Here is a 22203-nt window from a genome sequence, read left to right on the forward strand (position 1 = left end):
CAAAAATAACATTCCTGGGGCACCTGGGTGGCTTAGTGGTTGTCTGCCTTTGGCTCAGGTCGTGATCCTGGGGTACTGGGATCAAGTCCCATATCGGGCTCCCTCTGGGGAGCCTGCCTCTCCCTCTTCCTATGTCTCTGCCTCTGTGTGTGTGTGTCTCTCATGAATAAATACATAAAATCTTAAAAAAAAAAAAAAAAGAACTTGATTCCTTGGAAATAATGCCAAATCTCAGAATTTTTTTTTAAAGATTTATTTATTTATTTATGATAGGCATAGAGAGAAAGAGAGGCAGAGATTCAGAAGGAGGGAGAAGCAGGCTCCATGCCGGGAGCCTGACATGGGACTCGATTCCAGGACTCCAGGATTGCGCCCTGGGCCAAAGGCAGGCACCAAACCGCTGAGCCACCCAGGGATCCCCGCCAAATCTCAGAATACTAATATCAAAAGATACTCCTAATTCTTTCCAAGCACAGTCAGCAAAGCAGTAGATATACAACACAATAGAACCTCAATAAGACTAGTATGTAGCTCTCCCCAACTCCTTTCCTTTATCATGAGAAATAGGTTTTGGTAAAGGTTGCATTACTATAATCCTTTTTTCTTCCCTTTCTTGTAAGGATAAAATATCCTCTGATAACAAGGGTCTGATTGAATTCCCTGAGAATTTACTTCTAAGTCATGGTAAGCCCTATGTCCTGTGAAGGAGTCATCCTCTTGCTTGCTCAAAACCAGCTAAAGATCTCTTTCTTTCTTTTGCAGAACTTCCCAAGTAAGAACAAGGGGCCCCTGTAAGTATGTTTTAAAGTCTCTTCAAAACAAACTGATGAAAATGATGGTCAAACGCTTTTCTAAAAAGTAAGGGATCCTAAGTATTCTTCTAGTTGGATATTTTCTAACTTAGTATTATCTCCATTTCAATTTTTACTGATTGGAAACTTTAGGCAGCTAATTCTCAGTTCTACTTCTACTACTCTGGTTAGACTAAGGCTTCCTGGGCCAAAGCAAAGAGAGAGGAGAACAATCAATATATGCAGCTAATAAAGACAATTGCTGAAATTCTCAGGCAACTTACATGGCTCACCAAGAGAACATGCCTCAGTAAATGCTGACAGATCAGATAAGATTTGTAATAACTTGATTCATTGACATTTGTTAAGAAAGATCCAACAAGAGAGAGAAACTTCCGGTATGTTTCATCTCCAGAAGTTCTAGTGCTCCTTTGGCCAGTTTAATCCTTTCATACTGATCTCAGATTCCTTCTTGATATCTGACACCCCCACCTTCTAGCCCTTCCCAAAGGTGAAGTGAACTTGACCAGTTGTTGCTCTGTTAATTATAACTGACTTCATTTACATTTGGCTTTTTTGGTTATAATTCATTTAAAAAGTTATTGGCAGGCTAACGAAAAGTGGTACATAAGGAGTTCCATTGTTGCCAAGACCTTTGTACAACTTAGTTGAACTATGGTACTGCCCTTGGCTCACCTCATTCTTGTGGTCCCAACTATGAAATATTCTGCAGTTTCCTTCTCATTTTGTTTGGTTCTCACGAGACTCACCGATCTGTACAATTTCCTCACATTTACTGCCTTAGTTTACTAAATTTGATATTTTCTTTCTTTCTTTTTTTTTTTGTTTTTTTTTTTTTTTATATTTTCTCTAATAGGTTAACGTTTCTGATAAATTCTGTCCATCCCAAATAAAATTAATTATCAAGTCAACAGAAAGTCAGATCTGTCCATCCAGGAGTGCCAGGTCTTCCCAGGTCTCCCAACCACCTTCTTTACTGTTTATTACCATAGTCATGCATTATCACCCTTTGCAGATGATTGGCTTATTTTTTCCTCAGACCACTGCTCTGAGAATGTACAGAAATTCTGGGCAGTTCTGCTGTGCTCCAAGAGACAAATTAGGTCAATTAATTACAGAGGCCTCATCTCATAAGCTACAGTGAAACCATATAACCCTAAGCTCCAAAAGGGAAATGGCTGGGTTGTCTTTTAAACTACAGAACTTACTGGAACCATCTAATGATTAACCAAAAAAAGCATTATCTTGGAATCTATGACTTCAAAGAAAAGTGCTTGACCATCCAACTTAAAATTAAAAAAATAATACTTTATTTATAAGCCTTGGAACTGTTCTTAGATCCAAACTTCAAAACTTGCTTTGAATTGAGCTTAAGCCTCAGAGTTCAGAGCTCAGGCACAGAGAGGACAAGTTAGTATACCTCAACAGAACATAAGAGACAATCTAACACATCAGTGTATTTCCCTCTAATCTGGACAGGAAATGTGTGTGCAGTTACTTGTATATCTCTTCTGTTAAAATGCCTGTTCAAAGTCTGGTTCAACTTGTGAGTGCTTAGCACAGAGCTTGGCATGTACACTATAAGTGCAATAAATGTATTTTGACCAATCTTCTACCTTTCTAGCTTTATATATCTAGGCATTGATAACGTGAGTTTATTTAGGGAGACTAAATGCTAGACTGTAAATATTCTGCTGAAATCAAATATGGTTTCTCCTGAAGAGAAAGATATTTGAATTATTAAAAAAAGCATTTGGCTAAATTGTTATTTTTTTAGTCACCTTAATAAAATGGCTACTCTTGTGATTTGGTAAAAAACCTGATAGCCTTTCATTTATATTTTTATTCATCAATTAACATTTTAGACTGTGTTAAAAACTTACCCTACTAGCAATGTTACCTCACTATATATTAGTCACATTTAATACAATACAAATTTTAGTTATAAGAATTTGAAATAGTAAAAAAAAAAATTTGAAATAGTACAATATCTGTCAAAACAAAGGATGACATTATAAATTCTTTGCACAAAGTCTGAAATAATCTGAACCTTCCTAAATTTAAGCAAATACTGGAATACTGAGTGGATTATAAACGATGTTTATACTACTGTCATCTCCCAGTGCCACTTAGCTGGTAAACATATCCAGTGTCCTCATTTATCAATCGGGCTGTCAATCTCGTGAATAAGATTCCCTGGTTTGGGTGACTACAATGCAGGTTCTTTAACACTTACTTTTACTATAATTAAAAATCTGCTTAATGTCTTCTAACAGTAGAGTCAGTGTTTTGGGAAATTCCTGTGAAAATGAAAACTTGGGGGGTTGCCGGGGTCGCTCAGCAGTTGAGCATCTATGCCTTTGGCTCAGGGCGTGATCCTGGAGTCCCAGGATCGAGTCCCACATTGGGCTCCCTGCATGGAGCCTGCTTCTCCCTCTCCCTATATCTCTGCCTCTCTCTCTCTGTGTCTCTCATGAATAAATAAAATAAGAAAAGATTAGAGATAAAGGGATCCCTGGGTGGCGCAGTGGTTTAGCGCCTGCTTTTGGCCCAGGGCGCGATCCTGGAGACCCGGGATCGAATCCCATGTCGGGCTCCCAGTGCATGGAGCCTGCTTCTCCCTCTGCCTGTGTCTCTGCCTCTCTCTCTCCCTCTCTCTCTGTGTGACTATCATAAATAAATAAAAATAAAAAAAATAAAAATAAAAAAAAAGGAAAAGATTAGAGATAATAAAAAGCAGCATTAAAATAGGTATGCCTTTAAGTCTACAAAATCCCTCACAAGAAAAACAGGGTTAAAAAAAAGGAAAAATAAAACAGAAAAATATATTGGAGACATAATTGCAAGATCAACACCACCATATTTGCTTCTAAGTTACAATAATTTTTTAAATTTAAAAAAATGTTTTTAAAGATTTTATTTATTTACACAGAGGCAGAGACATAGGCAGAGGCAGGCTCCTCTTGGGGAGTCTGCTGGGGGACTCAGTCCTAGGACCTCAGGATCATGACCTGAACCAAAGGCAGATGCTCAAACACAGAGCTACCAGGGTGCCCCTAAGTTACAATGATTTTAGATTTATGCCTTCTGGGCACATCCCGACCCAAATTAGTTTACATTTTTTAAATGCGGAAAAATGAGTGCTGAAATATGCAGATTTTGAGCCATGCAAAGTCCTTAAGAATACATCTATGAAGCAAAAGCTCTATATTAATGTCCTTTAGGTTCAGAGTCCATATAACCAGAATAATAAAAACAAGGACAAAAAATCTAACATATAGCAAGGAACTCTTCATGGAAGTCCATAAAATTTAACATAGTCTGCTTAACCAAAGAGGTTTTTGGGGCACTTAGGTGGCTCAGTTGGTTGGGTGTCCCACTCTTTGTTTCAGCTCAGGTCATGATCTCAGGGTTGTTACACTGAGCCCTGCATTGGCTTCATGCTCAGCAGAGTCTGCTTGAGATTCTCTCCCTCTGCCCCTCATATGTGGGCACATTCTCTCTTTCTAAAATAATTAATTTTAAAAAAGAGGTTTCCAACTACTCCATACTTATAACAGAAGGCAGATTAACAGTATTTCTTGGTTTGACCCTCTAAATCTTAAGAAAGCTAGAAGAACTCAATGGGAGCCACAGAAATATTATATAAAAGATAAAGATAATTTAGAATCATATGTATATTTAATACTGAATAAGGAAATGGGTTGTATCTAAAGGATTTTGAAAAGAAGCCAAAAGTAAGCTAAATTCATTTAAAATACGGAATCCAAAAAATAAATTAAAAAAGGAATCCACAGGTAATGTCTCTCTGAAACAATCTCACTTTTTGTAAAAAGTGAGAAAAGTCTATATTAAAAGTGCATACCTGAGTGGCAGACTTTTAACAATACTTATAGAAGCCTCTGGAATTAACTTTTTCCATTTAGAACTTGAAAACTCAATGGATTTTAGCACAGAAATGCCTTCTTCCAAAGAAGACTTCATCCAAGAAGCTCTTTCATATCGTTGTTGGGATACACATCCAACTTCCTTATACCCTAGAAGAGGGGAGGAAAAAGAATATAATGAGAGAGGTTTTAAAGAGAAAACCTGGTTGCAAGACTCAGTGAAGAGTTACCTCGGAATGTGAGCCTGCTGTCGGCATTATCAGGGCGCAGTGACAAACGGAACTCTGCTCGGCTTGTAAACATGCGGTATGGTTCGTTGGTACCCAGTGTGGTGAGGTCATCAATCAAGACTCCTATGTAGCCTTCTGTTCGGCTGACAACAAAAGGAGGCTTGTGTTTGACCCGAAGACTTGCATTGATTCCAGCTATCACACCCTACAAGAGGACTGAAATGTTTAAAAGGCCATTATGAACAGAACAAAGAGCTACTCTAGTTAGAACACTACCTGGAAGAAACAGCATCAGGTAGTAAGAAAGCACACACTGCCCAGAAGAGTGAGAATAGACAGAAAATGTGGTACTTCTTCAAAAACAGAATACAGGTAATGTACCACTTTAGAAGGTTATGTTTCATTGTTTTCAAAAGTATTTAACGTTCCTGATAAGCCTTAGGTGGGCTAATATATTTGTAAAAATCCACTCATAAAACCCTTCTAGCCTTTTGCCACTTTTAAGTAAAAATAACATAACTTCTCACTTAAGAGGAATATGATAACTTGCAACAAAGTAATGTTGAAAGAACTTAATTTTCTTTTTCAAAAACTCTCAGGGATGTCTGGCTGGTTCAGCCAGTAAAGCATGTGACTTTTGATCTCGGGGTTGTTAAGTTTGAGCTCCAGGTTGGGTATAGAGATATTTGAAAATAAAATCTTTATGAAAGTATGTATTTATTTATTTTTATCTTCTTAAAGATTTTATTTATTCAGGAGACACAGAGAGAGGGAGAGAGGCAGAGACACAGGCAAAGGGAGAAGCAGGCTCCATGCAGGGAGCCTGATATAGGACTCGATCCCAGGTCTCCAGGATCACACCCTGGGCTGAAGGTGGCACTAAACCGCTGGGCCATCCAGGCTGCCCTATTTATTTATTTTTAAAGATTTATTTATTTATGCATGAGAGACAGAGAGAAAGAGAGAGAGACAGACATATAGGCAGGGGGAGATGCAGGATCCCCATAGGGAGCCCGATGCAGGCCTTGATCCCAGATCCCAGGATCATGCCCTGAGCCGAAGGCAGATGCTCAACCGCTGAGCCACCCAGGTGTCCCTAAAAATAAAATCTTTTTTAAAATTTCAAATGCAATAAATCTAATCAAATATGGTATCAGACCTAGGAGCTCAGAAGAGAGAATTAAAACCACAAGTGTTTGGCACAGCATAAGGTATACAGTCAATGATACTGTAATAGGGATATGACAGGACAGATGGTAGCTACACTTGTAGTGAACACAGCATAATGTATAAACTTGTCAAATCACTCGGTTGTATACCTGAAACTATTATAACATTGTGTGTCAACTGAACACAAATAAAACAAAATATAACCACAACAAAACCCACAAGTTTTTAAAAATTCTATTGTATATAGTAGCCACCCATGAAACAGAAATAAGTCTTCTATTACAATTTATGAGTTGTATATCTAAGATCTATATAGTTATCACAACAGAAATTAAGAGAAGGAACACCAGTGAAACAGTCTTTTTTTGTTTATAGTAACATTTGAACAACCTCTTACTTGAGCTGCAGCTTCCTCATAACCAGTAGTGCCATTTATCTGGCCAGCAAAGAAGAGCCGTTGCACCAAATGAGTCTCAAGAGAAGGAGTGATCTGACGGGGGTCTAAGTAATCATACTGAACACCATATCCTGACCAAAGAAGAAAAAATACAAACTAAGTAAAAACAGAGCTGGATTTGTCTCAAAGTAGAGATGCAAACATTATCATTAAATGCTCTTGAAAAACAGGGCCACCTGAATGGCTCATTCGGTTAAGTGTCTGCCTTCAGCTCAGGTCAATGATCCCAGAGTCCTGGGATAGAGCCCCACATCATTGGGTACCCTGCTCAGCGGGGAGCCTGTTGCTTGCTCTCCCTCTGCCTGCTGCTCCCCCGCTTGTACGTACTCTCACTCTGTCAAATAAGTAAATAAAATCTTTTAAAAAATGCTCTTGACAAAGAATATATCTAAATACATGGATGTTGGGCTTTGTCTTCTGAGGCTCTAAGGCAACTATGACTGTAGCTAAGACCTCCTCACTACCTGCTAAAGCAATGCTGAGCCAAATGGAGGGGCAGCTATGATTCTCTTTACCTGGTTGAATCATTTTAGCTTTCTCCAAGCCTTTGATGCATGTAATCATTTTCTCTTGTAATTCAGCTGGCAGTGTCACAGATAACCCTTGAGGGTAGATGAGCTCAGAATCCATTCCTTCAGGTTCCAACCAAACCTGATGTAGACGGTTTGGAAAACGCAAAACCTTTGATTCAATGGATGGACAGTACCTAGAATAGGACAATGAAATTTTAAAATTTAATGAAGCAAACAAAAGAGGGTTGACATCATTCTTTAATGTGATGTTTTGTCCTTACCGGGGTCCTCTTGTAGTTTCCTTAATATGACTATTAAGGTGAAGGTTCTCAAGGACAATCTCATCCACTCTAGGGTTCGTGTGAGTCAAGTAACACGGCAGCTGATCTTCTGGCTAAAATATAGGATTATTTATAACAATGTTTGCTTCTTTACTAGTTTATCTTTTACTCATATAAATTACACACATGACATACACGTACTTTATAAACATTAAACCCATGCATAATGCTGAGTACTAATGAAATATTCTTGCCAAAAGCAACCCAAAAGATGAACCTAAATTCAAACAAGCCTACCAGTTTGCAGAAAATATGGAAAATGGAAGAACATATTTAAGGCTCCAGAAGGATAAAATCAGAGAAATTTAGACTGTGGGAAATTCTAGAGAACAGATTACTCAGTTTCTTCCACATATAAATGTCAAAAAAAAAAAAAAAAAAGGAGAGGAACTGTTATTATGAGGCAAGTCATCCAACTCAATGTGTAGTCCTTATTTGGTCCTCATTTTCTGGGCATGATCATGCTATTGTGGTTGGTTTTTACAAAGTTCTTATCTGTTAAGGACATATATCAAAGTATTTGTAAGTGAAATGATGTGATATTTGGGACTGTAGCTTAAAACTTCCCAAAAAGAAAGTGTTAAAGAAAAATGAAACAAGAATGGCAAAAAATATTACTTATTGAAGCTGGGTGAGACAGATTCATTTTGCTATTTTTTTCTACTGTCCATAAACTTGAAATTTTATAATAGGCAGTTTACAAATAAACACATTAAGAAAGTAGCATCACAATTTACATTTTACCAATGCAAACATATAACCTGTTCAAGACAGCAGAATATTTGGGGCCACTTATCAGGATAACACTCATCAGAAACTAGGACCATTGGTTATCAATCCTCAATTCTAAACATACAATATACCTTTTAAAAATAATTTTATAATTTTTATATAATTTCTTATAATTCCAAAGGTAGGCAAAAGTATCCTGTATTTTTCAAAAATACCAGTATCACGAAAGATATCCATATCTGACTATGAACTATATTTATACTAGATAATAGCACTGTATCAATGTTAAATTCCCCAAATTTCATTATTGCAATGAGGTTATATAAGAGCATGTCTTTGTGCTTAGCTGAAATCCATGTTCAAATATTTAGAAATAAAGGGTCATGATCTCTGCAACTTACTCTCAAATATTCTGAAAAAAGAAAACAGTAAGAATGTCTATACTACTGTTTTATAGATTAAATATCATATAGCTATATATTTCTACATAGATAATACAGTAAAATATTAACAATGGGTAAATTTCAATGGTTTATAGAAGTTTGTTTTATGGTCTTGCAATGTTTATGTAAGTCGCAAATTGTTTCAAAAAAGTTTAAAAGGGCAAAATTATTGAAGTAATGAAACTTAAGAACTTATGGGGAAACACCCAATTATCTAAATTAGCTAATCCTTTTAAAAATCACTTTTTTGCACCCTAAGTAATAGTGATGTAAGGTGAATTGTGAAGGAAGGAAGGAAGGGAAGAAAAGAGAAAGAAGGGAAAAAAAGAAGGACAGAGGGGCTATATCCTGCTGTGAATAACCACTGTCAGCTGTAAGGTTAGGTTTTTGTAAATTATCTTACCTTAATCCACACTGTCTCACTGACAAAACTGAATGGTATGGATGGATTATCTGGTGTCTGTTTGTTTAGAATGCTAAAATTAACTGACTCTTTGGCAATTCGGGGTGGAGTCCCAGTCTTCAATCTTCCCACCACAAACCCCAACTTCTCCAGAGTCTGAGCCAACCCTACAGAAGGCTGATCCCCTAAACGTCCTGCTGGATGCATCTCTAATCCAATTACAATCACACCTCTCAGGAACGTCCCGGTAGTCAGAACCACACTCTCTGCATGTACTGTGCTTCCATCCGCTAAAGGATAAGAAAGAGCAAAAAATGTGTCCTGTTAACATGGATCAAATTGAAATGTTACTATTTTACATTAGAACTATAGAGAAACTGTCTTTAGAAGCTTGAGAAAAATAATTTTAAATGAGTAAGAAAGCTATATGTTATTAATACCAAGAATCCAAGACAGCTGTGAGAACATAGTAACATCTAAGAACTAATTCACATGTTCCTAAAGCCATGTCAGTACTGAAAAGTTAGTCTCAGTTAATTTTTAAAATTAATTTTAGACTCCTGGTTAAATATGAGAGACTACCTCACATGATTTCTTCTCCCTCCTGAAATAAAGGCGCAAAAAAGGTATAAACCCAAAAGGACAAGTAATGGGAAAGAACTTGCCAAAAGATGAGAACTTTCAAAATATTTTCAGACAGAAAGCAGATGGAAGAACAATAACTGATTTCACAGATGGGAAAAGGATATAACTCAAGAATCTGAGGAAAACATACTAATAAGAATGAAATCTCTCTCTCTGTCATGAATAAATTAATAAAATCTTAAAAACAAAGGGGGGTGGCCAGCCTCGGTGGCCCAGAGGTTTGGCGCTGCCTCAGCCCAGGGTGTGATCCTGGAGACCTGGGCTGGAGTCCCACGTCAGGGTCCCTGCACGGAGCCTGCTTCTCCCTCTGCCTGTCTCCCTCTCTGTCATTAATAAATAAAATCTTAAAAAAAAAAAAAAAAGAATGAAATAATTTGCCCTGCACAGCTCACAAACTGGAGAACCAAGAATGAGAACTGAGGGATGTAATAATGAAGGCTGGAACTGAAATGAGAGAAATGGTTAAATCTATATATAAAGGTTTTGTGTGGAGAAAGACACAGACATGGCCAACAAGTGCATGAGAAAATGCTTCACATGACTTGCCATCAGGGAAATATAAATCAAAACCACAATGAGATACCACCTCACACCAGTGAGAATGGGGAAAATTAACAAGACAGGAAACAACAAATGTTGGAGAGGATGTGGAGAAAGGGGAACCCTCTTGCACTGTTGGTGGGAATGTGAACTGTTGCAGCCACTCTGGAAAACTGTGTGGAGGTTCCTCAAAGAGTTAAAAATAGACCTGCCCTACGACCCAGCAATTGCACTGCTGGGGATTTACCCCAAAGATACAGATGTAGTGAAATGGCAGGACACCTGCACCCCAATGTTTATAGCAGCAATGTCCACAATATCCAAACTGTGGAAGGAGCCTCGGTATCCATCCAAAGATGAATGGCGGGCAGCCCCGGTGGCGCAGTGGTTTAGCGCCGCCTGCGGCCCAGGGCGTGATCCTGGAGACCCTGGATCGAGTCCCACGTCGGGCTCTCTGTATGATGCCTGCTTCTCCCTCTGCCTGTGTCTCTGCCTCTCTCTGTCTCTATGAATAAATAAATAAAATCTTTAAAAAAAAAAAAAAAAACAAAGATGAATGGATAAAGAAGCTGTGGTCTATGTATACAATGGAATATTCCTCAGCCATTAGAAACGACAAATACCCACCATTTGCTTTGATGTGGATGGAACTGGAGGGTATTATGCTGAGTGAAGTAAGTCAATCGGAGAAGGACAAACATTATATGGTCTCATTTATTAGGGGAATATAAAAAATAGCGAAAGGGAATAAAGGGGAAATGAGAGAAAATAAGTGGGAAATATCAGTGAGGGTGACAGAACATGAGAGACTCCTAACTCTGGAAAACAAACATGGGGTAGTAGAAAGGGAGGTGGGCGGGGGATTGAGGTGACTGGGTGACGGGCACTGAGGGGGCACTTGACAGGATGTTGGCAAATCGAATTCAAGAAAAAAATAAATAGGGATCCCTGGGTGGCTCAACAGTTTAGCACCTGCGTTCGGCCCAGGGCATGATCCTGGAGACCTGGGATCGAGTCCCGCATCGGGCTTTCTGCATGGAGCCTGCTTCTCCCTCTGCCTGTGTCTCTGCTTCTCTCTCTCTCTCTCTCTCTCTCTCTCTCTCTCTGTCTCTCATGAATAGGTGAATAAAAGTCTTTAAAAAAAATTCTAATTAAAAAAAAAAAAAAGAAAAAAAGAAATACAAAAAATTAAAAAAAAAAATAAAAGGTTTTGTGTGTAGACAGCCCTTTATAGGAAAATGTTAGATTTATTCTTTGGATAAGAGAGGGAGTTACCAGTTAGTCAGACAGAGTTTCAGTTTAGGATGATGAAGTAGTTCTAGAAATGGGTTGTGATAACAGCTGCACAATATTGTGTGTACTTACTAATACTGAATTGTACACTTAAAAATAGCAAAAAAAGTTAATTTTATGTTATGTACATTTTACCATAATAAAAAATTGTATTCTTGTGCCTGTAAAATATAGAAAAGGTCTAAAATAGTATTTAGAGTTACCAAATTAGAAAAAAAATAAAGTTACCAAATTAAGTAACAAGTATAAACAAGCTAAACATATAAAGGTCTGCACTAATAAAAACAATAATCATTAAATCTGGAGAAGAAAGGAAGAAGGGGAGAGAAAAGGAAATGAAAATAAAACTAATAACTATTCCGAGAGGAAAGTCAGTAAGCACTGACAGAAGAGAAGCTTAAGCATATTATATGAAATCATAGTTACTAAAATAATCATTAGAACAAAAACACAATCCTTTTTAAAAAAGAAATAGCTCCCAAAAGCAAAGACACAGATAAAGTGGTTAAAAAAAACAAAGTACAGAACAGTGTGGATAAGATACTATTGCTATCTGATAAAATATATACATTTTGGGATGCCTGGGTGGCTCAGTGGTTGAGCGTCTACCTTCGGCTCAGGGCGTGATCCCAGAGTCCGGGGATCCAGGCCTGCATCAGGCTCCCTACATGGAGCCTGCTTCTCCCTCTGCCTATGTTTCTGCATCTCTCCGCGTCCCCCTCCCGCCCCCACTCTCTCTCTATAAATATATATATATTTATATCCATACGCACTGAGATACACACACACACACACACACACACACAGATGGAGACTACACAAGAAACTAGAAGTGCTCCTGAGGGGAAAAACTGGTTGGCTGGGGAACAAGATGAGAAAGAGTCCATCTTTTCACTCTACATTCTTTTGTCCCCTTTAGGAACTGTTTACTATGTATATATATTCCCCACTTAAAAAAATTAATAAATCTATAATAAAAATTACTCTTAAAACAAGGGAATTAGGTCAAGATCTGTACTTTAAGTGATGACATTCTCTAGACACTTGAGGAAGGCCATGTACATGAAAGCAAGCAGCCAAAGAAACAGAATAAAGAATCTGAAGAAAACAACACAGATCAAAGGAAACTTCAAAAACCAATATAATCCTTATATGGATTAAACAAGATATTAAATTCAGAAACCAAAACAAGATGCTAAAAAAAAAATCAGAAAAAAGGACACCATTTATAAATGAAAATATGATAAAATTTTAAAATTCATTACAAGGATTTAGACAATAAATTTAAGGAAGTTTTCAAAGAAAGTATGTCAAAATGACAAAAAAATAAAACTAGAAGCATCCCAGAAGACCAATTCAGAAAGGGATAGGAGTTACAAGAAACAAGCATGGAAAAATAATAGAAGAAAACATACAGATCAAGGACAGATTTCCAGATTAAAAGGGAACACTTAGTATCTCACCATAATGAATGAACAAAGAGCAGACTAAGGGACACTACTTTAAAATTTCAGAACACCAAAGACAAATACAAGATCCCAGAAACTTGGGGATCCCTGAGTGGCTCAGCAGTTTAGTGCCTGCCTTTGGCCTGGGGCATGATCCTGGAATCCTGGGATGGAGTCCCATGTTGGGCTCCCCACAGGGAGCCTGGTTCTCCCTCTGCCTGTGTTTCTGCCTCTCTCTCTCTCTCTCTCTCTCTCTCTCTCTGTGTCTCTCATGAATAAATAAATAAAATCTTTAAAAAAAAAAAAACCAAACAAATCCCAGAAACTTTTAGAAAGGAAAAAAACCTTCCACATACAAAAAAATATAAATATGTATTATGCTTTTTTATTATTATTGTTTTTGTTTATTTTTATTTATTTTTAAGGATTTTATTTATTTATTCATGAGAGACACAGGCAGAGGGAGAAGCAGGTTCCATGCAGGGAGCCGGACATGGGACTTGATCCCGGGTCTCCAGGATCACACCCTGGGCTGAAGGCAGCTAAACTGCTGAGCCACCCGGGCTGCCCTTGTTTTTTAGTAGGCTCCACACCCAGCAAAGAGTCCAATGTGGGGCTTGAACTCACAACACTGAAATCAAGATCTAAGCTAAGATCAAGAGTCAGACACTTACCTGAGAGCCACCCAGGCACCCCAAGTTTTTTTTTTAGATTTTCATTATTTTTTCTTCTAGTCCATACTGATTTTAAAAAATTTTTATTTAAATTTTAGTTAACATACAGTGCAATATTGGTTTCAGAAGTACAATTCACTAATATATCACTTGCATACACACCCCACAGTGCTCATTACAAGTGCCCTCTCACAGAAAGAGAGAGAGAGAGAGAGAGAGAGAGGCAAACATTAACCCAAGCAAAGAGGTATATGAAAGCAAACAAACATAACACACTACTCGGATCTGTTCATTACTACAGATCCAAGTAGTGAACAATATTCAAACATAATAATATAAATACTATCACCAAAATTTATAATATAATTACATTAGAAGGATAAGGGGAAGAAAGTAGTGGATTAAAGAGAGCTACTATAAGTTAATAGATAACATCTAATACTGATAATTTAGGGAGTACAAAAAAAAGCATATTATTTAGAAATTTATTAGTGCAGACCTTTATACGTTTAGCTTGCTTCTGTTAATTTGGTAACTTTATTTTTATTTATTTATTTTTTTAATTTGGTAACTTTAAATGCTATTTTAGACCTTTTCTATATTTTATAGGTACAAGAATACAATGTTTTATTGTTATGTAAAATATACATAACATAAAATTAACTTTTTTTTTTTTGCCATTTTTAGGTGTACAATTCAGTATCATTACGTACATTCACAATATTGTGCAGCTGTTACCACAACCCATTTCTAGAACTACTTTTATCATCCTAAACCGAAAGTCAGAAATATGTAAGTACATATCAGAAGTGAAACTGAAGTGGTTAGGTCCGTAAAGACAGATAATTGTTTTTTCATATGACTTTATTTATTTATTTATTCTTAAAAGATTTTAGTTATTTTATTCATAAGAGACACAGGAAGAAGCAGAGACACAGGCAGAAGGAAGAGAAACAGGCTCTTTGTAGGAGCCCAACGTGGGACTCGATCCTGGAACTCCAGGATCATGCCCTTAGCCAAAGGCAGACGCCCAACCACTGAGCCACCCAGGCATCCCTCATATGAACTTTTCAATTCTATTTGATTTTTGTAAATATTATGTGCATTTTTTTTTTTTTTAGATTTTATTTATTTATTTGAGAGAGAGAGAGCATGAGAGAGCACAAGCAGTAGAGAGAGAAAACTCCCACTGAGCAGGATTCCAGAACCCTGGGATCATGAACTCAGTCAAAGGCAGCCGCTTAACCGAATGAGCCACCCAGGTGCCCCTGCAGGTATTATTTTGATTCAAAAATTAATTCATGGGGCACCTGGTGGCTCAGCTGGTTAAGCATCTGACTCTTGATTCCAGCTCAGGTCATGATCTCAGAGTTGTAAGACTGGGCTCTGTACTGGGTGTAGAACCTGCTTAAGATTCTCTTTCTTCCTCTCCCTCTGCCCTTCTTCCTGCTCTAAAAAAATTAATTTGTAACTCTTAAAAAAAAATATATATATATATATTTATATAAAACATTGTAGGGATCCCTGGGTGGCGCAGCGGTTTGGCGCCTGCCTTTGGCCCAGGGCACGATCCTGGAGACTCGGGATCGAATCCCACATCGGGCTCCCAGTGCATGGAGTCTGATTCTCCCTCCGCCTGTGTCTCTGCCTCTCTCTCTCTCTCTCTCTCTCTGTGACTATCATGAATAAAAAATAAAAAAATAAAAAATAAAAAAAAAAATAAAAATAAAACATTGTAAAATACAAATTAAAAAACTTAAAAGTCAGGAGAAGGAAAAATAAAAATTACAACAGAAGGACCAGGAGAAAAACACATTTATGTAGGCTATAAAGTATTACACTAAGATAGTATAAATGAGCCTAGAATTTGACTGTTGTTTTTTTTTTTAAAGATTTTATTTATTTATTCATGAGAGACACACAGAGAGAGAGAGGCAGAGACACAGGCAGAGAGAGAAGCAGGCTCCATGCAGGGAGCCTGATGTGCGACTTGATCCTGGGACTCCAAGATCATGCCCTGGGGCGAAGGCAGGCGCTAAACTGCCAAGTCACCCAGGGGTCCCCTTGACTGAACTTCATGACACTCAAGATGAAAGGAAGAACATGATTTTTTAATGTAGTCTTCCTCTTCTATGAAGAGACAGCACAACAATTTCCTAAAATAAGCAAAACATCTTCACGTTCTGTCTAAAATTAATTTTTCACAGAGTCTGACACTGTTATTATATCTATAATAAGTACATAATAAGTACACACCTAAAACCACACCACTGACACGACATTTCCCAGTATGCTCAGGCTCTGGTTCTGTAAGAATAAGATCTTCTACAGCTCCCTCCTGAACAGTAAGCAGCGGTGTATTTAGAATTTCTTTCTGTCAAAAGAGAACACAAGTTGAAACATAAAATTAAAATAATCACTACAGTCCCTCCTGTTTTCATGTCCCATCCTTACCTGCATGTTCCGCTTATAGAGTTTCCTATCAATTTGAGCTCTCAGACCCCAAACAGCTGGTCCCTTACGCCGGTTTAATACTTTGTAATGTACACCAGACTGGTCACAGATTCGAGAACACAGGCCATCCAAGGCATCAACTTCCCTCATTAAATGCCCCTTGCCAATGCCACCAAAGGAAGGATTACAGGACATCTGACCTAAACAGAACAGACATCAAATGAATAGATGAGCACCCTGCACATAGTGAGTGTTTAATAGGGAAATGTCTGTACAACGGACTAGAATCATCTCATACAATAAGAAAACTTGAAACAAATGCTAGAGAGAAAATTAGAAAATCTCAACGAGATACAGGAGTCACTCAGGGCATCCTGGATAACAAACCACTGACTGTAGTTTCTTTTGAATCTTTTCCTTGACGCATATTTTTACTGGTTCATTAGGTTGTCTTTTCCTTTAATATGTGATTTTGAAATTCTTACTTTATGAAACCTTCCCAAATCAAGATACTTTTAAGAAGTCCAATTTGCATTCCTAGTTTCTAATTCAACATATTATTTCACATACAAATGTTAAGCTATTTCTTCTTTAATGATTTGAGAGATAGAGAGGACATGTGAGCAGGGGGAAGGCCAGAGGAAGAGAATCTTCAAGCAGATTCCTCATTGAGCATGGAACCCCACGTGGGGCTTGATCCCATGACCCAATATATCATGACCTGAGCTGAAACCAAGAGTCAGACACTTAACTGACTGAGACATTCAGGGGCCTAATTTTAAGCTATTTTATTAAAGAATAAAAGAGAATAGTATAATGAATTCCCAGTTATAGACTCGGGTCCAATCTTACATATTTTATAGCTCTACATGCTTCCCTCTCTTTCAGACATTGTATCAACCAGGCCTTTTTTGTTTAGGGGAAAAAAAAAAAACCCCACCACAATAACTTAAACACACTTGAAATACCTGAATTGTTACTTAGCAATCAAAATGGAAAAACTAGAAATGTGAAATGACATCACCAAGTATAATTTTTTCTATTATTCTGTATCACTCTTAAGTAATCCTTTTCCAGCCTTTAGAGAAGATAGATTTCAGATACTTAAAAAAAAAAAAAAAAAAAAAAAAAAAAAAAGGTCTTTATTCATGAGAGACACAGAGATAGAGGTAGAGCCACAGGCAGAGGCAGAAGCAGGCTCCTTGCAGGGACCTGATGCAGGACTCAATCCCAGGACCCCAGGATCACGACCTGAGCCAAACACAGATACTCAACCGCTGAGCCACCCAAGTGCCCCTCAGATACTTTTAGTTTAGAGCTCATAACTCAGTGATTTGCTGGTCATATTTTGCTTGGTATACATGAAGCTTTTGTTAAAAACAAACAAAACAATGAAGCTCACCACTGTTCCCATTATTCCATGTTGTTTTACATCCACCTAGCTTTACACGTTTAAATTGTGTCTAACTTCTAGAGTATCTAAAGTTTCAATCCCTGTCTTAAAATATTGATACTCATAAAAATGACTGAGTTTTTAAAAAGATTTATTTATTTGAAAGAGAGAGAGAGGAGGCGGCAGAGGGGCAGGGACAGGGACAATGCACTGATCCTGGAGGCCAAGGCGGGGGTATGGGCTCAACCTCACCACCAGGAGACTGTGATGTGAGCCAAAACCACCACAAGTTAGATGCCAACCAAGCCACCCAGGTGCCCCAAAATGACTTAGTTTTTAACTCCCATTATAAATCAGTTAATGTTTCAAAAATCTCTAATCCCACTAATTCCTGACATTTTTCTCAAACTTTCATTCCCAGAGATGAGTCTCTTTATACATTGGTGAGGGGAAAAAAACAAATACTGCAATTCTACCACTTCCTTATATCTCTAAACAATTTTTAGGCCCTTTATTGAATTACTGTATATTATATACATATCTTAAAACTTATATTTGTGAAAGTCACATGCAAAGAAATCCTTGTTTTTTTAAATTGCTGAAAACCTTTTCTCAAGGAGATATATTTATCAATGTTGAGCCCTTCTCCTTATGGACATAAAAGTTGAACATGCCACTTTTCTTTTGCTTAGCCCTCAAGATCGTTCTCTACATAGAATTCCAGGAAACTAGCATTCATTTCCAATCATTTGGAGTTGGAATAAGAAAGTCATCTGTATTCTTAGGTAGACTACTAACGTCCCAAGTGTGGTACCAGTACTCGGGGCTGGTAATGGTAATAAAAATGTATAAATCCGTCCATTTTTCCTTCTACTGAAGAATTTAGGTTGCCTATGTACCATAGAAAAGCTTATGGTAAAACAACAGTTTAACAGCTGACCACTTAACAGATCAGGCACTGTTTAAGATGATTTGCATATTTTCCGGCTTAAACTTTACAGCAAACTGAAGTTAGTACTGTTACTTCTATTTTATAGAGAAAGAAACTAGGGGTTAAAGAAATTGTCCCTTGTCCAAAGTCACACAGCTAGAACTCAGTGAAACCTGGATTAAAATTCAGAATGTCTAACAATCTCTTCAATGATGAGCATTCTTCATAAAGTGCATAGGTAATGTGACACAGAATAAACAGGCACACAGGGCTTTTCTCTTTCATTGTGAAATGCAAAAGTAGTTGGCCAAAAAATATTATTTTCCAGGTTAGTAGAAAAAAAGGCTGGGGCACCTAGGTGGCTCAGTCTGTTAAGCATCTGCTTTTGGCTCAGGTCATGATTCCAGGGTCCTGGGATCAAGCCCCACATCAGGCTCCTGGCTTAGAGGGGAGTCTGCTTCTCTCTTCCTCCTTCTCTCTGCTTGTGATCTCTCTCTCTCTCTCAAATAGATAAATGAAATCTTAAAAAAAGGAGAAAAGACTTTCTGCCTCTAACTTTATTATTGGCAGATGATAATGACTAAATCACAAGACAATTCTTGCCTTTTGCATTCTTAGGTCAGTTGAACTTTCTCGGTCAAAGCTATCTTTCTTAGGCCAAGAAGAAATATTTTAAGATACTTCACTATATTAAATTACCTTCCAAATGAGATTTTGATTTAAAAACAAAATTGTCCGGTTGCCTGGGTGGCTCAGCAGTTGAGCGTCTGCCTTCCGCCTAGGGCGTCATCCTAGAGCCCTAGGGCTCCCTGTGAGGAGCCTGCTTCTCCCTCTCTTGTCTCTGCCTTCTCTCTGTGTCTCTCATGAATAAATAAAATCTTTTAAAAAAATTGTCATCCACTAAGTTCATCTATAAGAGTTACTGTCTCTGAAATGCATTTATTTAAAAAGAAAACAGGTTGTATTGTGTTGGTAGAATAATATGAATATGGGTTTTGATAAGAATCTCTTTATCCCTTACAGACCTACATTACTTATATCGTCTTAGTTCAGTATTTTTTTCATTAGGTTTTTAAATTATTATTGAAAGGTAGTATCCACTCTCTATTTTTTTTAAGTGTAAATAACGCTGAAATGTAAAATAAACAAACTGTAATCTTTTGGGTAATCACATCACTCCCCTCTAAAAGAATCATGGTTAACAATATATATCTCTCTACAGTTATGATTTGAATGGTAATTTTTAAAAAGTACTTGAGTATCAAATATGTGATTTAGTCACAATTTTTGCAAAACAGTTACTATTTCTACTGTCGATGGTTAAGCGAGATGCAGGAGGAAATAAACAGGCGTGCATGATTTACAAAGATGATGTTTTAGCTAGCATCTATTATGGTGCCAGAGAGAGATCTTGCTTTAAATTATAGCCGTCCACTCATTGCCTATTAAGTGCGGAACAAAGCACTGTCGGTTCCTGAGCATAAAAATCAGGAAATAAACACCTGTAGAGATATAGAATGCAATAAAAAGTAGCACTGTTCTTCAAAAGAGCTTCACAAAATCTCGAGAGAACACAGCACTCTTTTAACAAATAATTCGTAACAGTTGTTAATTCACTTTTTCCCCAAAGCAACCAACTAGTAAAGCATAAATGACAACGAATAAGAAGCTATCAGCATGTATTCTTAGCTTCTTCCTTTCCCAAGGCACGGCCCCTAACTTCCCCAACTAATTACTTCTGTCAGCAGCAGCACAACCCACGGTCCACCGAATTGCCTAAACCAGGCAGGCCCACATGATCTGTGAAACTCAAATAAGGATAAAACCACAGGCACTAAGATTCTCACTAGCCTCGGGGGAGGGGAAAGGCTGCCCGCACCAGGTACTGGGAAGCGGTGAAGGGGCATATTGGCAGCTTGCGTCCTACGCCAAGCCCCAAGCTGCCCACACTCCTCACCGATCGTGTCCACGCGGTGGGTGAGTAGCAGGGTCCGGGAGCCGCACCGAGCAGCAGCGGCGGCTGCCTCGGTCCCGGCATGGCCTCCGCCAATGACTACCACGTCAAAGTTCGGAGCCGAGGGCGCCGCGCCGTCACCGATGAACCGGGCCAACGGAAGGTGTTTTTTGGTGAGGGAAGCCACGACCCAGAGACCACAACCTCGGACGGAAAACATGGCTGGAGAAAAGCAGAGTCTGACTCTGCATCTGACACGAGATGGGCGCAAAAACTTAGGGAACGAGGGAAAGGCTCCAGGGCACAGCCATCTTTGCTCTGACGCCACAGCGTAGCGGTCTACGTCCAGCGTCAGCGCTGATTGGGGCTTTGCCGGGAATTTACTGGAGAAGCGGGACTCCCAACTTTGCTTGTGGCCAAGCTGGTGTGAACCCTGTTTCAAGGTCTCGGTGGAGGCTTTTGATTTCTTATGGCTGTGGATTGGTGTTTTTTCTACTTGGTGATTTTCTGTCCTTTTCGGCAAGTGGCAGCCCTAATAGCCAGGTGGTCATCTACAAGCAACGATTTTGATCACTTTGCCTTAATAGATTCTTTGAATTTTCTGGTAAACTATCACCTGGATTTTTGTTTATGAAGACTAGCCTCTGAAAAAGAGGAGATTGGAAAGCAGTTAGAATATGTTTGTGGATGAAAGATTCATGATGAAAAAAAAAAAAAAAAAAAGAAAGATTCATGATGGCTAATTAGGGGAATCAAATGGTTGGAGGTTAAATGTCCAGCCTTTGGAAATTGACGTTTTTAAAGCCTTCCATAGAGAGGAAACCTTTAACTGGTTAGTGAAACAACGCATGTACAGTTTTATTCTTCTGCTTATTAAAATCTATTAAATAGAAATAGAAAACTTTGAGGCTTAAAGAAGTCATATCTTCTTCAGCTCTCCTAATCCCCACCTCTGTAATCATTGTCATCATTTTGTTGCTAATGCCTCCTTGTTCAGTCTGCTTTTATTTTTTTAAGATTTACTTATTTGAGAGAGAGAGAATGTGCATGCATTGGGGGAAGGGAAAGAGGGAGAAGGTGAAAATCCTCAAGCAGACTCCCTGCTGAGTGTGGAGCTGCACCTGGGAGCTGGATCTCACAACTCTGAATTATGTATGATCTGAACCAAACCGAGAGCCCCATGCTCAAGGGCCTGAGCCACCCAAGCCACCCCAGGTTGCTTCTTTTTTTTAACAATGTATTTTTCACTCCATGCCATGTATATACGAATCTATCACATTTTAACCATAGTTTATTTAATCAACTCCCAAAAAATCCAACAGCATTTGGATTATTTCTCATTTTTTGATATTATCATCGCTCTTGTACATACATCTTTTTAAAATTTATGGGATTCTTGGAAATACTGGGTAAAAGGATTCTTCAATGCTTAAATTTTTGCTAATGGCTAACTTAGCCTTCTGAAAGCTTTGTGTCAGGTTGCATCAACAGTGTAAGACTATTTCATTATACTGTAATCAGGACTGGGTTTTAAATTAAGTTTAAAGTATAAAAGTCAAGAAGATGTACAATTTGTTTTAAGATTTTATTTATTTTTTTAGATTTTATTTTATTATTTACTCATGAGACACACACACAGAGGCAGAGACATAGGCAGAGGGAGAAGCAGGCTCCAAGTCTGATGTGGGACTCGATCCCGAGACTCCAGGATCACGCCCTGGGCCGAAGGCAGGCATTAAACTGCTGAGCCACCAGGGATCCCAAGATGTACAATTTGCATGTGAATTTCCCCCCTCTTCATAGCTATTTCTTGATATACTTTCTTTACCTGTCTTCCAAGACATCAAGCTATTCTGGTTTTCATCCTATTTTCCTGGCTACTCC

General features: G+C 38.1%; 1 protein-coding gene across 1 annotated transcript in view; it reads right to left on the reverse strand.

Moving 5' to 3' along the window:
• The window catches only part of MTO1 (mitochondrial tRNA translation optimization 1), a 32696-nt gene extending 12036 nt beyond the window's left edge, over positions 1-20660 (reverse strand). The window contains exons 1-9 of the mRNA XM_077903378.1: positions 20323-20660; positions 16042-16241; positions 15844-15961; positions 8988-9277; positions 7350-7462; positions 7072-7262; positions 6497-6627; positions 4930-5134; positions 4678-4849 (exon numbers count right to left, since the gene is read on the reverse strand). Coding sequence (XP_077759504.1) covers positions 4678-4849; positions 4930-5134; positions 6497-6627; positions 7072-7262; positions 7350-7462; positions 8988-9277; positions 15844-15961; positions 16042-16241; positions 20323-20539 — 1637 coding nt within the window. The 5' untranslated portion in view covers positions 20540-20660. The remainder of the gene's footprint in view (positions 1-4677; positions 4850-4929; positions 5135-6496; positions 6628-7071; positions 7263-7349; positions 7463-8987; positions 9278-15843; positions 15962-16041; positions 16242-20322) is intronic.
• Positions 20661-22203: the final 1543 nt, after the last annotated feature.

This window comes from Canis aureus, chromosome 7 (genome assembly GCF_053574225.1).
Source record: "Canis aureus isolate CA01 chromosome 7, VMU_Caureus_v.1.0, whole genome shotgun sequence".
Classification (NCBI taxonomy): Eukaryota; Metazoa; Chordata; class Mammalia; order Carnivora; family Canidae; genus Canis; species Canis aureus.